Source organism: Rhamphochromis sp. 'chilingali', assembly GCF_963969265.1.
Source record: "Rhamphochromis sp. 'chilingali' genome assembly, chromosome: 5".
NCBI classification, from domain to species: domain Eukaryota; kingdom Metazoa; phylum Chordata; class Actinopteri; order Cichliformes; family Cichlidae; genus Rhamphochromis; species Rhamphochromis sp. 'chilingali'.
The window spans coordinates 8,077,627-8,095,240 of NC_137932.1; the positions used below are offsets into that span (position 1 = coordinate 8,077,627).

General features: G+C 41.0%; 1 protein-coding gene across 1 annotated transcript; it reads right to left on the bottom strand.

Moving 5' to 3' along the window:
* Window positions 1-4,742: 4,742 nt before the first annotated feature.
* On the bottom strand, window positions 4,743-11,651 carry lratd1 (LRAT domain containing 1). Its single transcript, XM_080883907.1, has 2 exons — window positions 11,489-11,651; window positions 4,743-11,053 (listed from the first exon to the last, which is right to left on the bottom strand). Exon 2 carries the CDS (start codon window positions 11,014-11,016, stop codon window positions 10,228-10,230), a length of 789 nt encoding a protein of 262 aa, XP_080740033.1. The 5' UTR covers window positions 11,017-11,053; window positions 11,489-11,651; the 3' UTR covers window positions 4,743-10,227.
* Between the last annotated feature and the right edge of the window lie 5,963 nt (window positions 11,652-17,614).

Consider the following 17,614-nt stretch of genomic DNA (forward strand, 5'->3'; position numbering starts at 1 on the left):
TGAGGGAGCTGTGATTCATTTTCAATCTCTTCATCTTTTCACTGGTAAGCATGACTGGCTCTGATAGTGTTCATTTTATTTTATTTTTATCATTGTTTCTTATTTGTCACTTACAATGGAAGACATGCTTGGCAGATTAAATTTATGACTCCAAAGTCACAAAGTAGTTTTGTCACCTTAACTGCTACAGTGAGTGATTTGGCTCCAACTGACACAACAAAATAACAGATGCTTTCAAGATATTTTACTTTTTGAGCCACTTACCGGTTGTGATCTGTAATCTACACCTGATCATTTTGAGCTGTGTTGTGAGAACAGAAGAGCGTTGTTGCTTCACTTTTGCTGATTTGTTAATAATAACAACATTAAAGATGATTAAAGATTTTACATTTTTCTATTTTCATGCGGTTATTGTGTATGCATAGGTATAAACATTACATTAAAGAATGTAACGAAGACTCTCATTGTGTTAAACTTTGACCCGAGGTAAAAGATTCGTATTGTATGTCTTTTCCCTGATTACTTTTCTTTGACCTTGGTAGAAATTATTTTAAAGAGAAGTGCAAAGGAGAATTCATATAAGATAACTCAGACAATCTGACCATACTTATACTTAAAGGTACTGTACAGTAAGCCATTTTTTGAGGTTATGTAATGTAAAAAAAGATGCTGTACTCATAAATAAACATTGATTATCCTGCTTCTTCACTTCAAACCTCATCTGCTGAACTGAAGTCGAGGCTCTCACATATGAAAACATGCATAAACATGCCTAATAATTACTTATTGTCAGGAGATTAGACATATGACTCAGCTGTGCCTGGACAGCTGACTGCGAGCTGGCTAAACAACAACGACACCTGGTTGTAAGCTAACATTAAGCTAGCAAACGTTAGGCTCGAGGATTCTGAAAATCACACTTTTCCTCTCATCTCACATTGTGTTCACTAAGTGTTGGGGTCCACAATGTCAGGCCCACTCCAAGGAAAGTTTCACTAATGCTTGCTAGTAGCCGCTAACAGAGGCTAACAACTGCTAACAGCAGCAAAAAAAGATGCGTTACCTACAGAAAATGTCTGCATATCCTGAACAACTCACCTCAGCCTCGATGTCATCGATCAGAAGTGAGCTTCACTGACTCACTGACTCGTATCAGACTCCTTTCAAAAGTTTTACAGCCTCCTCCAGAGTAAATGGACCTGGATACCCAGCTGAGGAAAACAACCTACAATCACCACAGAGCCACAGATAGTATCTTAAATCTGCTGGCATGTAGCGGTGAGTTTTTATGCACTTTACCTTGCCTAAATTGCATTGTTGTTTATAAAAACACATATTCTTAAGCACGGACAGTTGTTGCTCTTCTACAGTCCACTCAGATTCCTTCCCACTCATCCCTTATTATAAATTTCAGCATCTATAAAGTAAAACATATTAATAATAATAATAATTCCGAAAAGCTGCCAACACAGTAACACCCCAAAGAAGGACATGACTAGTGCAAACTGAGTACAACCTTCACTTTGCTCTGAAATTGTGCTATAGCTAATTATCTTAAATTTATAGAGCACTTTTCTAAACCCATGTTAACAAGCAGATTTTAATAAAGTGGCATAATGTTCATAGTTTGCCTGTGGTTTTAACAAATTGTTGTTAATATTAGCATCAATTATTGCATAAGATGGAAAAGGCACACAGCAGCAATTCACAGAATGATCTGCTTCACTTGTCAGTTAATCTGTGGCTTGTTGTTGTGAACAGCTGGATGGTGCATCACTTTAGATGCCACTGATTGCTTCTCCAAACAATGGTCCAGAGAATCTTATGTTTAAAAGCTGAGCGTTGGAGCAGCTTTACTTGATATTTATTTATAAGAATTTTGATCAGCTTTTATTATGGCTCCCATGCTTCAGTGTCACAGCATTAGGAACAGTTAGGAATGAAACACTGACCATTAGACTCACTAGATGTCAACCCAAGTTTTACAGTACCTACCTTGACACAACAATTGAATTTGGTCAAAAATGTCATAATATGTGCAAAGCTGTCATTGAACTTTGACATAAATTTACCTTTTTTACATTTTTCCTCATTGCATAATACGTTTTATGTTATGTCACAGCTTTGATGTCTTTAATATTTCTCTACACTTTAGAGAAAAGTAGGCTACAAAGAAAAAAACTCTTCACTGAGCGCTAGCACAAAAGGACGTGCATAAATTAAAGCAGCTGAATTGCTCAGAGTGATCACTGACATGATTAGTAAAACAGTCTTGACAAGTGTGCTTTCCTGCCTTTTTGTATCTCTGAATTGTTCAAAGTTCAATACAAAACCTGTACAAAAAAAGGAAAAGAAGACAAAGTGATGCAGTCTCTAATTTAAGAGCCATAACAAGTGATGCATTCTCAAATAGATTTTCAGTGAGCTGAAACCAAGTGTGCTTTGGGCTTAGGTATTCCCTGCAGTTTTGGGGTCCCAAAGCAACCTGGTTGGTAATCACTCCTTCCTTCCATCTTTTTTTCCTCATCTTTGAAGATTTGCCTCAACTTCATCATAAACATCAATGTAGCCTTCTCATTATTAGTTATTAATTCTAGCGTATTTTCTTTTTGGAGTTAAGAAAACAGTCAACGGAAAATTTTACAGTTCTGACAAAGAGAAGGAAAACAACACCAAGTTTGATTGTTGCTCACAGCTTGTTAGAATTATTTCAGAGTTCACAGATTTTGTTTTCCTTTAATCAGGTGTTTGCAGTGCCCTGCCACCATTTACAGAGCTAATTTCAGAGGATTTTACCTTGTTTGCCTTGCTCATCATCAGACATCATGCTGCTTTTGTGTTAAAGTTATTTACTGTATTAAAGGCAGGTTAAATAAAAGTTGAAATTGATTGTTCTGATTTCAAAAGACTTTTTAAATGCAGTAGAAAGTCAATAAATACTGAGCTATATTTCATATTTTCAAATTGCTATAAAGCATAGAGTTTTTTTTATTACCCAGTATTAATAGACCGAATGATTGCTGTTGTAAATATTCAAACACACTGTTTCCCTGGTAAAGCTTCATGCTTGTTGACCAACCTCTCACCCATTAAACAGCCTTTGCAGGACACACACAGACTTAGACACACTCTTTAGTTTTTACCCACACAGACAGAGATGCATGCAGAGATAGGAAGCTCATCACGCCCTCATACAAACTTCTGAAAGGTTAAAAGAAAATCAAAGACACTCTCCCTTTCTGTGAACACAGATTCACTGAAAGCATTATTCAACAGCGTGCAATTGTAGAAGAAAAGAGGAGAATTTTTTCAGGAATAAAGAATAAAGTCATGAAACAGTAAAATATAAACCTTTGCTAAGGAAACACTCTGGAGTAAAGCAGGACAAAAAATGTTAAGAGAATGACATTTAGTAGCGGGAAAGTTGTGAAATGCTCATAATGACATTTACAGTAACCTTTTGCTGTGACTTTTTAAGAAGGGTTAAAACCACAGAGATGGAAAGATGGGGCTGTGTTGGGTCTTTTCATTAATCAAAGTGCGATTGTGCTGGGCCACAGCCTGCGGGCAGTTTCTTTTCTCACTCGTTAAGAAGTGAGAGGTAAGATGACGCCACACGCATAAAACAGTCAGCGCTGCAGGGTGGGCAGATGGGCAAAGCATTTGTCGCTTAGCCGGTCAAGCCAGGGTCAAATCCTGCGGAAACCTATTAGAGCCGCTGAGTTTCTGTTACTTTCTGCCCTCCGCGGGGGAGCTAACAACATACAATCATTAATATACGAGCGGTGCTCTTTTGATAAGAAAGTTTTCACTTTGGATGAATGTTTTATCATTTCCAAAATGCTCATTATTATGTACAAATGTGCTTTTGCAAACCATGACTATGCACAGAAAATACAGACAAAAGCTGTAAATGGGGCAGATTTAATTGCTTTGTAAAAAACGGATTATGAAAAAAGCCTAAAAGCGAATGTGGTGAGACATTTATAAAGACAATTAAAAAAATAAATAAATAAAGTGCTGTCAAAGGAGTGAGAAGTGCCTTCTGCTGTCAACTTTTTAAAATTTCCTCTCATCCACTTTCACCTTACAAATGTCATCCTGCCAATACATGAATCCCACAACGGCCTCACCGAGATAGTTCATTGTTTTAGCAGGGAAATAGCTTCTTATTTGGTGTTGAGAGCAAACATGAAGGTAATGTTTGTGCAGCGGTACAACCAAATGAATGAAAGGAACTCTACAACATCTGAAACAGCTGTTGACAATATTGTGCTGACATTTAGCGGTCATTGATTCCTGACACTGAGGATAGAGCGATGCAGCTGGAGCAGAACACATATCCTGAGGCCATTTCAGCCCTCAGCTCAGTGAAGAACAGTGAAATGATGGAAAACCTGCACTGAAGAAGTGGCACCGTTGGGTTTTTAGTCATCCGCAAGGTTTTTTTTTGTTCTTTTGCTACTCACATTTAACAACAAACGTATTGCTATACAGAGGACTTAACACTTAACCCATCTGTTTACCATTAAGTTACTTTTAATGAGTACACATATTCAAGCACAGAATGCAATTTAGAGATCCTGTTTTACATGACTATTCCCATTTTAGTCAACCTTAAAATTTGGAGAGGATCCCAATACTTTGAGATTAAACTAGTGCTGTCAGCATTAATCTCGTTAAAATGACGTTAACGCCATAACTGCATCTGCGTTAGCGAGTTACTGCGGATTGGCCCATGCGTGGTGCTCCACGGCGTCAATGCGTTAGCGCGGTTGGCTCATTAATGCGTTAGCAGCGTCCAGGCCCACACACGGGGTGATCCGCGGTAACTCGCTAACAGAGATTTGCAGCATTGATGCGGTTATGGCGTTAACGTCATTTTAATGAGCACTAGATTAAACATTATCTAAGATACTCATACATGAACATAATCACCTTATAAAAAATAATACGTTGCTATAGATTAAACAACAAGAGTATTGGAAAGCAAAAAAATAAAAAATAGTACATGTTATTAACCTCTTATCCAATTCAATAACCAATCACCAGTTAATTCATTAAGCATCTTTTAGCAAGTGGAAGTCAGATAGTAGTAGTAGTAAAAGAAGAAGAAGAAATAAACGCTTTTGTAGTGTTTTAGGGTAATGTTTCTAAGATTTTGCATGTAATGGAGTATTTTTTAAATGTTGTACAGGATCTGAATATTTTTGCCCCAATAGGCCATTAAATGAACAAATATAAGGGGCAAATCATCACATTGTCTAAGCCAAACATCGCATTGCTTTCTCATTGAAACAAAGAACCTTTCCAGATGACCTTGGCACATTTCAAACAGTCATTTGAAATTTGACTAGGAAAAACTGACATTAACTGACAACAGCGTTTACTCAGTGGTGTGGTAGTGCAGACAAGGGATCGTGTTTAAACAGAAGTGTTTATTTGCATGTCAGTTGGCCCACCTGTTGTATGTAACCTAGGCGGGGCACAGTTAATGTTTCCATACAAGTCTCCTTCAGCGGAAGAACTTGTTTAGAGGTGGGGCAAGCTTTTATGATTTTAGCAGAGGATTACTGGTTTGCTCTTTGTTCACACAAACTCTGAATGAGAGCAGTGGTTCCTCCTTTTACTTCAAGCCTTCTTTTGTTAGGACGAGAAACACTGGGCTCTCACACTGAATAACACAAACACACTTCTCTGTTTCTCCTGTTAATAAATGACATTTTCTCTTTACATTCAGTGTATTTTACTTGTACTATTCTCTTTTATTTCAATACACGCTGGCCACTTGTTCTTACATTCTGTTTTTTTTGTTTGTTTTTTGGGGTTTTTTTTACCTTGGTAAGCCTGTAGAGGTAATTTCCTTCAATAATAAGCTCATTTGTTAATTGCAAAAGTGACTGATTAGAAACCTGTAGTGCTTTTGTGATTTCTAGTGACTGTAGGCATCTAATGAACCGATTTACCCACAAAGTTCACGCTGAGGCGAGGGGGCAGGGACGCAAGCAACAGAATGCCAAAAAAGCTAATTTCCCACAGCGTAAAAGTCTCCAAAGACGTGGCTCATAGGGCTTTTACAACAAGCGCAACAGTTCTTTGTTTTGTTATACTTTTGTATTTGAGAAAGGGTTACAGAGTTTTCTGAAACAGCAAACAGTAGGGAGAGACGCAAACAGTGAATTTGTTGGCGATGATGTTGAACCATGAATTTAGTGCAGTGGGAATGCAAATATCAGTGCCCATCCTCATCATAATAAAGAAACACTTAAATGTAACACTGTGGCTCACTCATGTTGTTTTTATATTCTGCACCATACACAGAATAAGCTATGATAAGCTTCGACTAAACAGGCTGTATTTGTCAGCAGGATAAAGTCATTGTTGGTATTTTTATTTCATAACATTTGTTGACAAGAAGGAAAAAAGCAGGAAACCAGATTTATCCTTTAAACTATATGGATGCATGGATTTGGCTGCCAATAATGCAGGATGCGGACACTGGGTTTTAAAGAAGCATCGTTCATATACAAACCCGACGTATGTTTAATCAGTCCGCCCCATAATGAAGCACTTTGAGGACACTGATAAGCAGGTTTAGTCTGTAATTCCAATAACAAATGCATTCGGTTTAAATATCAACATGTAGGTGTGGGTTCAGCTATAGTAATGATGCGTATAATATATAAAAAGCAAAACAATTTTACAGCAGATGTTAACAGGAAACCATTGTTACCAACATTTTAACAGCGTGTAAACCATTTGCCACTGCCTCATCTACACCGCCAGCTGTGTTGTTGTTCCGTATGGTGCCCATCTTAAAGAACGGTGGCAGGAGGAGGGAAAAAAAGAAAAAAAGATATTCAAATCTACTGGGAGTCCAGACCAGTATCTAGATTAGAGGGAGATCCTCTTAAAGGCATCATGTAGACAGGATAGTCTGTCTTGTTCCCTCCTCCCAGAACATCTCCTCTGAGACCACTGATTTAGCTGGCAGCAGGCTAGCTGGGATCTGCTTTGTCCAGATGCACACACACTGACGACAAACCCCTGTGTGAATTGAAGACATCCATGCCAGGAACAATTGATGGTCTCTAGTGAGTCGGTTTAAGCATGTGTGCATGTGTGTGTGTGTGTGTGTGTGTGTGTGTGTGTGTGTGTGTGTGAGAGATGAAAATAGACAGAGAAAAGAAGAGTTAGATTTGTTTGTTATGTGTTTGTCTTACATGACTTGCTATTAAAGCTAACAGTTAGCTTTGAGCCTTAGAGGGTTTGCACAGTCACATAAAAATGCAAGCACACAAAACACCTCAGCGGATACACATCAAAACAGTGTCCATGGTTTCCATAGTGAGAATGGGTTTACCTTCACTGATGGATAGAAGATGCAGCTCACTGTTGCTACACATGCACACAACACATGTCTGACATACTTACACACACACACCACACAGAGTCATTTGCACACGCAAGCTGGAACACACTTCAGGCAGTTAGGTTTCACACTTTCACATATGTGGTAGACTATATAAAGAGCAGAAACGAATGCACACAAACACAGTGTGATGTCAGATGGCAAAAGCCTCTCCTCGAGCTAACAATGTGGTGCGATGTCTGCCTAAAATGCACATGTGTGCGTGCGCGCGCACACACGCACCCTTGTGAATCTTTCTCTGAGGCCTATTAGTCACAGACCACAAACACACACTCTAACAGTGGCTGCCCCACTACCCTGATTTTTTTAAGCTCACGGGGGATGACTGACACACACATACATGCGCACACATAATCACCCACCTGAGGCAAGCTCAGTTTACCACAGAGTCTGTTCAAAAACATACTAAACAGCCAGAACACAGAAGAAAGCAAAAACATAAAACAACAGTAAAAAGAGTTTATCTGGATCCATCTGGATTTCATGATCGTTAACAGGGAGAACATGTTTGCCTTTTGTTTTTTTACTTTGAATAATTTTGTAAACGTGCTGATTTCAATTTCAGCTCATTTTTCACACAGATTGGTCCGTTAATGTGGTCTGCAAGGAGTACAATGCAAAACAATTATGGGGAGGTGGTGACAAGTGACAAGTAAATGGATTTCAAGGAAAACAAGAGGAAGCGTGAGAGAAATGTGCCAATAGAATCACAGGAAAGCTGGTACAATCACATATTTAGGACAATAGCTAGAGAAAATCTTCCAAAGGCAACATTTACAAGGCCCACAAGCTCATTAGTTTATCCTTTGACATGAATTCATCTGCAGGCTGACAATGCAACATCTGCACACACACGTACAGGGTGGACATGAGACATTTTCTGATTGGGAATGTCTCCACAACAATCAGTTAAAGCAGTTAAAACATTACACACACACACACACACACACACACATCCTGGGTAACCCTGCATACATGCTCTCTCTCTCTGTCGCACACAAACTCTTTGTCTGCCTTTCCCCTCAGTTGGCTTCAGCTAAAACAACTGCAGCTCCTGTTTTCACGACCACGTTGAAAAAAAAAAGTCATAGATAAAATCATTAATACCTAAGGGAGAGCTTAGCTGCTCATTTATACATGCAATTAGAACAGAATCAAGTGGAGGAGACTTAACAAAGGAACACCACACAGAAAAATCTTTCCACAAACCTACTCTCTGGTGTTTCATGGAAGATATTGTTGCTTTTTTGATTTTGTTTTTTTGAGACGTGATTTACCCCACCTTCAGTGATACATCAGATCACAATCCCAAGAAAATAAAGGCACTGTCTGACACTCATAGCAGAGGAGTAATAACAACACTGCAGAGATAAAGGCATTGCAGACTAATACAACATCGGTGCCATAAAAGCACACAGTGTGCTCCATCCTGATAAGAATTATACTATTATACTGTATGGAGGACATCTTGTTTACAATGCAGATAGAAACTATGTCCTACAATGCCAGCATAACTTTACTAATGTGGCTGTATGGCTGGTAAAACATCAGAGAGATCAAAATGTTTGGAAAAGACTGAATAGCAACAGGATAAAATCCACACAAATGAATATAGCCTGTGGACATAAAAAAAAGGTTTTTTCCCATTGACTTAAAGCAGCCGCCTATACTGCAACTCTCAGATTCTATATGGATTTTTCATAAAGCCTTTATGTGTCTGATGCAAATGACCATTTTCTACCTCCAAATGATGTGGAGATATAAGACGCTTATTTGGCCGGAGGCAGGTCAGAAGGCACTAGAACATCAATAATTCAAAAGTGTGTGTGTATGAGTGTGTAAATGTGTGCATCTGAGAATGTGAGATGGTACATGTGTGTTTATGGGCGACCAAACAACACCTGATAGACCAAGTTCTTATTTTCAAATTTCAACCTCCATTTATTTGAATCAAAAAAAAAAAAAAAAAAGAGAGATCAGGGTTAAATCCACTAAACTGAAATACAAAAATAAGGGACTCAAATCGAAATCAGTATATGAACACAATTTACACATACATCCAGTGCTGTGGAGCAGGATGACAGCATTGTGAAAATGACAATACTTTTGATATGGCAACAAGGGAGCTTGGTCAAGCCAAAATGTTTTGTTTAGGCAACTGCGTAATCAGCTAGGACTGTCTGTGAATTTGTGGCTTGGATCTATGTCGTGGTCTGTCCAGGTTTTAAAGCTAACAGTAAAAAAATAGAAGGGAGACTTCTCGAGAGCCATCCCAAATCCTATCTTTCAACCCCTCCCTCCCTCTCCTTCTGCCGGTCTCACCGTCTGGTCTGCTGCAGCAGGCACCCTATATACAGAAGGGGCCAATTCCATTATCCCGAGAAATTAAACAGAAACCAAACCGAGCCGTGCGCGCAATGTGGGGAGGGGTTGTAAAGGTGATTTCGCTTATCGGGAACAATGCGTTTCTTAGAAATCGTGTGTCCCACTCAGCACGAATTCTAACCAGAATGGGCGTTGTCTGTTTATATGGCCGCGCTCTCTTTTCTCTCAACACTGTATTTTGATGGAAATTCCACAGGGCGCCTTTGGTCCAGAAAAAAAGAAAAGAAATAAAACCCAGGCCCCATCCGTGACAAACAGACAGTCCAACACCAACAGGTCCTTGCACGTGTGCGTCCGTGTGCTTGTGTGAAAGTACGTTATTGTGTGCGCAAAAGTGTGCGTCCGTGCGCTTTGGCAAAGAGGAGGCAGGGAGGGCGGGTGGAGGAGACGATATCAAACGGAATCCCTGATCACTCCTTGCCCCCGTTAACCAGAGAGAGCTCTTTGAGAATTCCACTGGCGTCTACTCGCCTTCTCTCCCGGATCATGTCCTCCAGGCTGCGGAAGACCAGAGTGTGCACCTCGCTGCCGGACAGATGCACTTTGAGGAAGTACTGCTGCTCCGCTGAGTGCGCTTCTCCCCCGGCTTTGAACTCCCGTTTCCCAAAGCGGCACCAGGCAGCGAAACTTTCCGAGTTGGTCCAGCATATCTCCTCGCTGTTCAGGCCCACGTGTCCCGCTGCGTTCTGCATCACTAGGTCAGGGGGTAGCGGCCGATAGCGGTAACGATTATTGACTATTCTCCCGTGGCGGCCGTTGCTGATCTCAAGCAGGCTGTCTTTGCGGATTTCGCCCTTGTGCAGATGAATGATTTGGTCATCCTGCTCGAAGATGACCCAGTGGGGGGCTTGCGCGGTGGCCACCAGCTCCAGCAGGTCCCCCGGTTTGCACATAGTCAGCAAAGTTTTGGCCGAGTACACATTCAAGTCCTCGTTCTCGCGCAGCTTGGAGAAGATGCATTCCTGGGAGCAGAAAGCCGAGTACTCCACCTCGCTGACCGATAAGGGTCCCTCCTCGGTCGGGCTGTGGTCCTTGGTGAATCCGCAGTCAGACGGAGTGCGGTCGTCCACCTCCTCCTCTTCGTCAGAGAAGAAGTAGGCGACGCCGACTCGAAGCTCGTCCTTCTCCAGCCCGGACGGATCCCCCGTGGGCAGTTCGCTGTAGTTGAGGTGGGTGATCCGATCCAGTTGATTTCCCATCAATGACCTGGCAAGGGAGAGGCATGGACTGCGGTGTCTGAGGGGACAGGGAGAGAGCACGGGAATGAGAGCGGGTGTCATAAGCTGTAAAATACGGAATCAAACAAACGTGTTAAACGTTCACACAACAAGACCGTTGTTCACAAACGCTTTGCTACATGTGGATGATTTTGCTCGGTACTGGAGAGAAGTGGAAGAAAGCCCTCAACAGTTCTCAGCACTATACAGAGAGACAGGAAAACTCGAAATAGTGCACTGATGATTTACTGCCCCTTGCCCTCTTTGCACATATGAGTCAGCCACTAATTAGGGCACAATGTATAAAAGCTGAGGTGATTCACGTGCAAACAAAAAGAAGAAAAACGGAACAAGAACGGCAGCTGAAACTGATGAGAGAAACTGCTGTAAATAAAAGGCAACCTGGTGCCTTTACGCATAGCGCATGGCAAGAGAGAGTGAGGGAAGAGGATACCTGTGCGCTCCCAGGGCAAGCGGTTAAATATCCTTGTGGTCCATTAGTACAGAGGGCCGCGCAGTCCCCTGCTCTCCTTCTTTCTTTTTGTTCCTTTCCCCTTTCTTCTCACTCTTATCCCTTACTCTTCGCACCGCTCACTGTGCGGTCCGGCTGTCGTGAGCTCGTGCTTCACTTCTACCAGAGTCACCTCCGTTTAAGTACCAAGGAGAGCTCCGCCTCTCCCTCCGCGCTCCGCCTTTAGGTTGTTTTACTGGAGCACAGTCACGGCTCCATTACCGCCCTGCCAATGAAAAATGCCGAGGAGTATGCCAGTCAATCAGATGATCCAATTAGGGGCGCTTAGGGCGGCTGGCGGCGATAGGCGACTGTTACCGTGGCATGGTTTTTGTTGTCAGAGAGCTGAGGAATTCTCTACATGATCAGCGGAGTCCGCGTATAAGTTCAAGGCAGCAGTCACCTGCGATAACAACTCGCATGCCTCATGAGGAATATATGAGAAAAGTTCAGATTCCTGTGCTCTATAAACATTTCTGCTATCTCAAAAAAATACTCCCCAAACTGCATCCTTATCATATCCATACAGTTACTGCAGGACGTGACAAATGTGTACATCTCTTCCGGAATACAGGAGTAAGTCCCATCCTCCAGTTCCCATGAGCATCTTGTAAATTATTTCCGCATGCCTCACCTGCTTCACTACACTGCATCACTTGTACTCTCATATCTGTCAGTGTGTGCCTGGTAGAGACCATTAAGGGAGGGGCTGGAGGCAGGTGTGTGTGTGTGTGTTTGCGCGTGTGTGTGTGAAAGGCAGGAAGAAAACAAAGGAGCCTACAGAGACATTAATACAAGGTCTACAATATTTCACTTTGCACTGATGTTGCGTCTAGGAACAAAATATGTCTAAAATGAAAATCATATCAAATTTCAACCCGGCTCGCTTTCTGCATATTATATTGTATACTTGCATATTGTGCATGCAAAATAAATGTGCGTACACTTGTGCCATCTCCAGTCTGCGGTGATGTCTCCGTTTTCATCATCACCTCCCAGAACAGATAGCCATCTTGCCATTTATATCAAACCCTCTCGATGGAGTTAATGTTTTCTCTGTATACCTCTGCTTTGGAAATCTGCTTTCTGGTAGCATCTGGAGAGATCCATAGAGTAGCTTTCTTTTTCTTCTCCCAGATGGCTGGAGATAGCAGCTCTCCAGTTGCTAATATTGAACGGTCCTTGGTCTTTGTTTCCGCTGGTGACAGGCAGAGCAAGTGGAGGCTTTTTCACTAAGTGAGATATGATTGTACATATTTACACACTCTCACCCACACAAATAAAGGGCAGGCACACACAGTCACACATGTATTTCCTCCTGTGTGTCTAGCCTGCCATGTGAGAGCAAGAGTGCATGCATCTGATGGATTGCCTGCAGTGAAGCTGCAAGCAGAGTGGTGCAATTCATGATGCACACTATGTAGCCCTTTGTGTGTTTTTATGTACTAGAGAGTTAGAGAAATGCAGTAGCTAAAACATAGCTGCTACGTTTCAAGTATGCTGCCCCCCCCCCACCACCACCACCACCAAAACACACACACACACACACACACACACACACACACACACACACACACACACACACACACACACACACACACACATATAAGGTGTCATGGGACTGTGTGCAACAGCTTTGGCTGCGGTTCCTACAAGCATGTGGTCCTGCCACCTATAATTTACATTGAGCATAAATGAGTTTCCTTTGTAGACACCGCCTCTTCTAGATAGACTCATATACTGTACTCTTTTTCTTTCACTATCTTCTTCTCTCTTCCTCTCTCTTTTACACACACATGCACACACCTAATCATATATGCAGCTGGCGTAATAATATGGCAGGGTGCAGACAGTACTGGAATAACTACTGAGACAGGGTGATATTTCATAACCCCAATAATTGGATACGTCTCTATTCTCTAATTACTAGCTAAATCATGTAAGCCGCGGTGCCATACCACGCAGATAAAACAGACTGACGCACACATGTTCGCGGCCAACTGTCCACAAATTTATGTACAAATGGAGTCGTGTCTACCTCACATGTGAACGATGAGAGACTCACAAACCAGTGTGCACACAAATGCATGTCTGTCTTTTGTAGTTACAACAGCGCAACAGTACATATAGCAGCTCATCCCACTAATGGATCCTGTAGTGCTGTACCCCTGCAAACTGTGACAAATGCGTCATAGTATTATGGACAAAGAGGCTGAGAAAGTTTTCAATATATGCAATATAAATGGAGTGTCTTTTGAAAAAGAAACAACACTACATCAAGTCATAAACCCCTGAGGCACAAAAGGTGTTTGTGTTCATGTGGAGTTGCTCTTGTGGGGTATGGAAAGACATTTTAAAGACCTGCATGCTGTATATCATTTGCTACATTTGTGGCATTTTAGGATTTTATCCTTTAAATGACTAAAATAGCATATAAGAGATCACCTTTTTCTCAGTTTCTCGCTTCAACTAAAACACCAAGGTAGAGGAGAATACAATGTAAGCTTTTTGTGATACTCTATTGATCCCCGCAGACAGAATAATCTTTTTGCTTCTGCATTTCCAGGCAGGTCAAAGACCAGGGTCAGCTAAAGAGCAGTGTCAGGTAAAATTACTACTGCTCTTGGGTGCCAGGTTTTTGTAGTTGTTGGAGACAGCCTGCTCAGTATAAGAAACAGTTAAGTGATTACGTAAAGAGCCAAACATTACATTCTGCAGAAGAGTCAGGCAGCGCATAAAGGTTGCAGCTGCATAAAATTACTCAGCAATTACCTTCTCTGTCTTTGTGACATACTGTACCATGTCCCACATGTAAGTGCTGGATGAAAGTTATTTACTTCATCAGTATTACATGTGTATATATTTGGGATTGTTATTGCTGTAATTAATATAATCACTTTGTATTTATTTCAGCCTTAAACTTGTCAACCTATAGTTACTGGGAGATATTGGCAATATGATGTTGGTCTGTAACATCTTATATGTCGCTAAAGGAACGCTAATCATACTAAGACAGACACAAATGACTGCTGCCGTTTTCGGTCATTTATATCACCTGAAAAATATGAAAATATGTGATTATATGAGTATGCATTGCAGTTATATCTTTTCATCATATCATTTCTGACTATACAGACGGTAGGCATTAACACATCATCGTCAAAATCCATAATCCTTGTGAAGTTTTCTTCTAGATTATTATTCCTTAATCAGAGCATAATGTTCTAGTGATTGGAAATTGATAGCAATGATTCTTGAGTCTTTCCATAGTTATACACTTGGTTGCACAAAATAAAACATTTACCGTGGCTCCACTGTAGCTACATTAATGTATAGAAATCATACATTTTTAAACATTTATTGAACCTCAGTATTTCTGCTGACAACATTGTTTCAAAGGAACCTGCTCAAAGACATGTTACAACGCAATGAATCAGGATTTCTGTGCATGGTGGATGGTGGCGAGCCATGGAATGTTTGTGAAACTAATCCCTTGGGCAGAGACTGTCCAATGGTGGTTGGACAACCATTAACTATCAGACACAGCAGAGTTGTGGACAGTGGTCAGATACCAACTATAATCTGGTCAGATACCAACAAAGTGTCTGGTGACTGTTGCCTTTTTGTAGCCTTCTCTAAAGCATGAAAGCCAACATGGATTCAACCTTGTGCTTATCTGTTCCAATCTAAACTGCAAAGCATGCCTGACTAATGACCTTACGACTATCAACATTATGTCACAAAGCTAGTAGTGTAGAATTGGCAGCACTTTATAATACAGCCAGTGACGGGCACACTTCCCCTAGAATGAAATATGATTTTTTGTTTTTTATCTGAAATTAAAATTTATAAATTTTCATTTACCTCCAAAAACTGGTAATGGCACTAGAATAAGAAAGAAACAATTTAGTGGGGAACATCATTTAGCAATTTTCCAGGTTATGTTTGATAACCCATGTCATTATTTTCATTCATTTCTCCCGCACCATTTCAGTGACTTCTCCACTTCCAACCTGTGTTTCCTCTTCTATCTTTTGAGATTAGTCCACATATTTTAAAGTCCTGAAAGAGTTTGCTGTTGATATAAAGTCAATAGTGAAGAGGGAGAAGAGGTAAAAAGGACTCAGCCTAATCTTACAACTTGACCCCTTTAAAAAAAAAAATCAAGGACTCAGAGGAAAATTGATGTGCTGATGTGTTTCCTGAAAAGCTTTACAGGGTTTGTAGTTTTAAAAGCGGAACTGAAATCACCAAGTCAAATTCTTATGTAATTATATTTGGTTTCCAGATAAGGTGAAGTGCAGGTTGACTGCATTATCTGTAGGCTGGTTTAGACAGTATGCAAACTGTAGCGAATCCATCAGGGGGGCTGTGACTAATTTAATGTGTGCCACCAATTTGTGCTCAGATGTCTTCATTGCCAGCGATGTCAGGACCACAAGCCTGTAGGCTTTAATGTTAGATATTCTTCTTGAGTTCGAAATAGGTTTGGAATTTTTGAGGCAAGCAGGTATCTTGTTGGGCTGAGTGAAGCATTATAGATGTCCATGAAGACTGGAGTCAGTTGTTATGAGCAGTGACTTAGTGAGGGGTTAGATGTGTGGGCTTACTGTTTTGTTTTTCTCCAGTTTAAAAGGTACCATACCTCTGTGAATAGTGGTGAGAGGTTAGGAATAGCTATTTAAAAAAAAAGCACTCAAACTGTCTGGTAGTTCAGGATCTGCCTTGGATGGGGTAGCTTAGTGTCAGCAATTGACAGCAGCTAGATTTGAAAACTGAGGCTGTGTCCACATTGGCAGCGATGCGGTGATCAGAGACCACAGGTCATTTAAAGTCACTAGAGGCGAAATAACTGCTGGTGGCACAAAGTGAGTGGGTCACAAGATCAGCTTCTCTCTTAACTTAAGGAGAGCAATTGAAGTGGCTACCAATGACAGCAAAGGATACCGCTGATTGACGAACGACCTGGGAGTAAATACTATAGGGTTACCTAGGCAACCCAACAAGACTGGAACATCGACAAGCCAAAATGGTTCAAAATCTTTCAGCTCCAATATAATGACCAAGGTGGTTGTTCTCCCAGGTCCTCCTGAAAAAGAGGTTTTATTTTAGTCAAGTCAAGTCAAGTCAAGTCAAGTCAAGTCAAGTCAAGTCAAGTCAAGTTTATTTATAAAGCACATTTAAAAACAACCGAGGCTGACCAAAGTGCTGTACAATAAAATACAAATATAAAATACAATAAAACACAAGTACATAAAACACCTCACTGATAAAACAATAAATTAAAACAATAAGTTAAACCTTGCTAAAAGCCAATGAGAAGAGGTGAGTTTTAAGAGCAGTTTTAAAAGTTCCAAGGCTTGTGGAGAATCTGATGTGAGGAGGTAAACTGTTCCACAGTCTGGGTGCAGCCACAGCAAAAGCCCTCTCTCCCCTAGTCTTTAGTCTGTACCTGGGAACATCTAAAAGCATCAGGTCTGCTGACCTCAAAGATCTCCTGGGGCGGTAAATGCTAAGAAGCTCTGCCAGGTAAGGAGGTGCAGTACCGTTAAGAACCTTAAAAACCAACAGTAAAATTTTAAAATCAATCCTAAAAGCAACTGGGAGCCAGTGGAGAGAGCAGAGGACCGGAGTGATGTGGTCTCTCTTTTTGGAGCCGGTCAGCATGCGAGCAGCAGCGTTCTGCACCAGTTGAAGGCGATGCAGGCAGGAACGATCTAAACCAGCATAAAGGGAGTTACAGTAGTCCAGCCGTGAAGTAATAAAAGCATGGACCACTCTTTCTAGATCGTTCCTGGACAGGTAGGACTTGACTTTAGCTAAAATCCGTAGATGATAAAAAGATCCCTTGACTACGGAGCTGATTTGTTTATCAAATTTAAAAGCACTGTCAAAAGTAACACCGAGGCTCTTAATGGAGGAAGTACATTCGGAAGTTAGGGGTCCCATAAAATCAAAGGAAAGGTCGGGGTCTTTAGGAAGCCCAAACACAATGACTTCAGTTTTACTTTCATTTAGATGTAGAAAGTTAAGAGCCATCCAAGTCTTAATGTCAGACAAACAGGAGAA

Coding starts and splice junctions, on each gene's coding strand:
- lratd1 (XM_080883907.1), bottom strand. CDS start 11,016: ATGGGAAATCAACTGGATCGGATCACCCACCTCAACTACAGCGAACTG.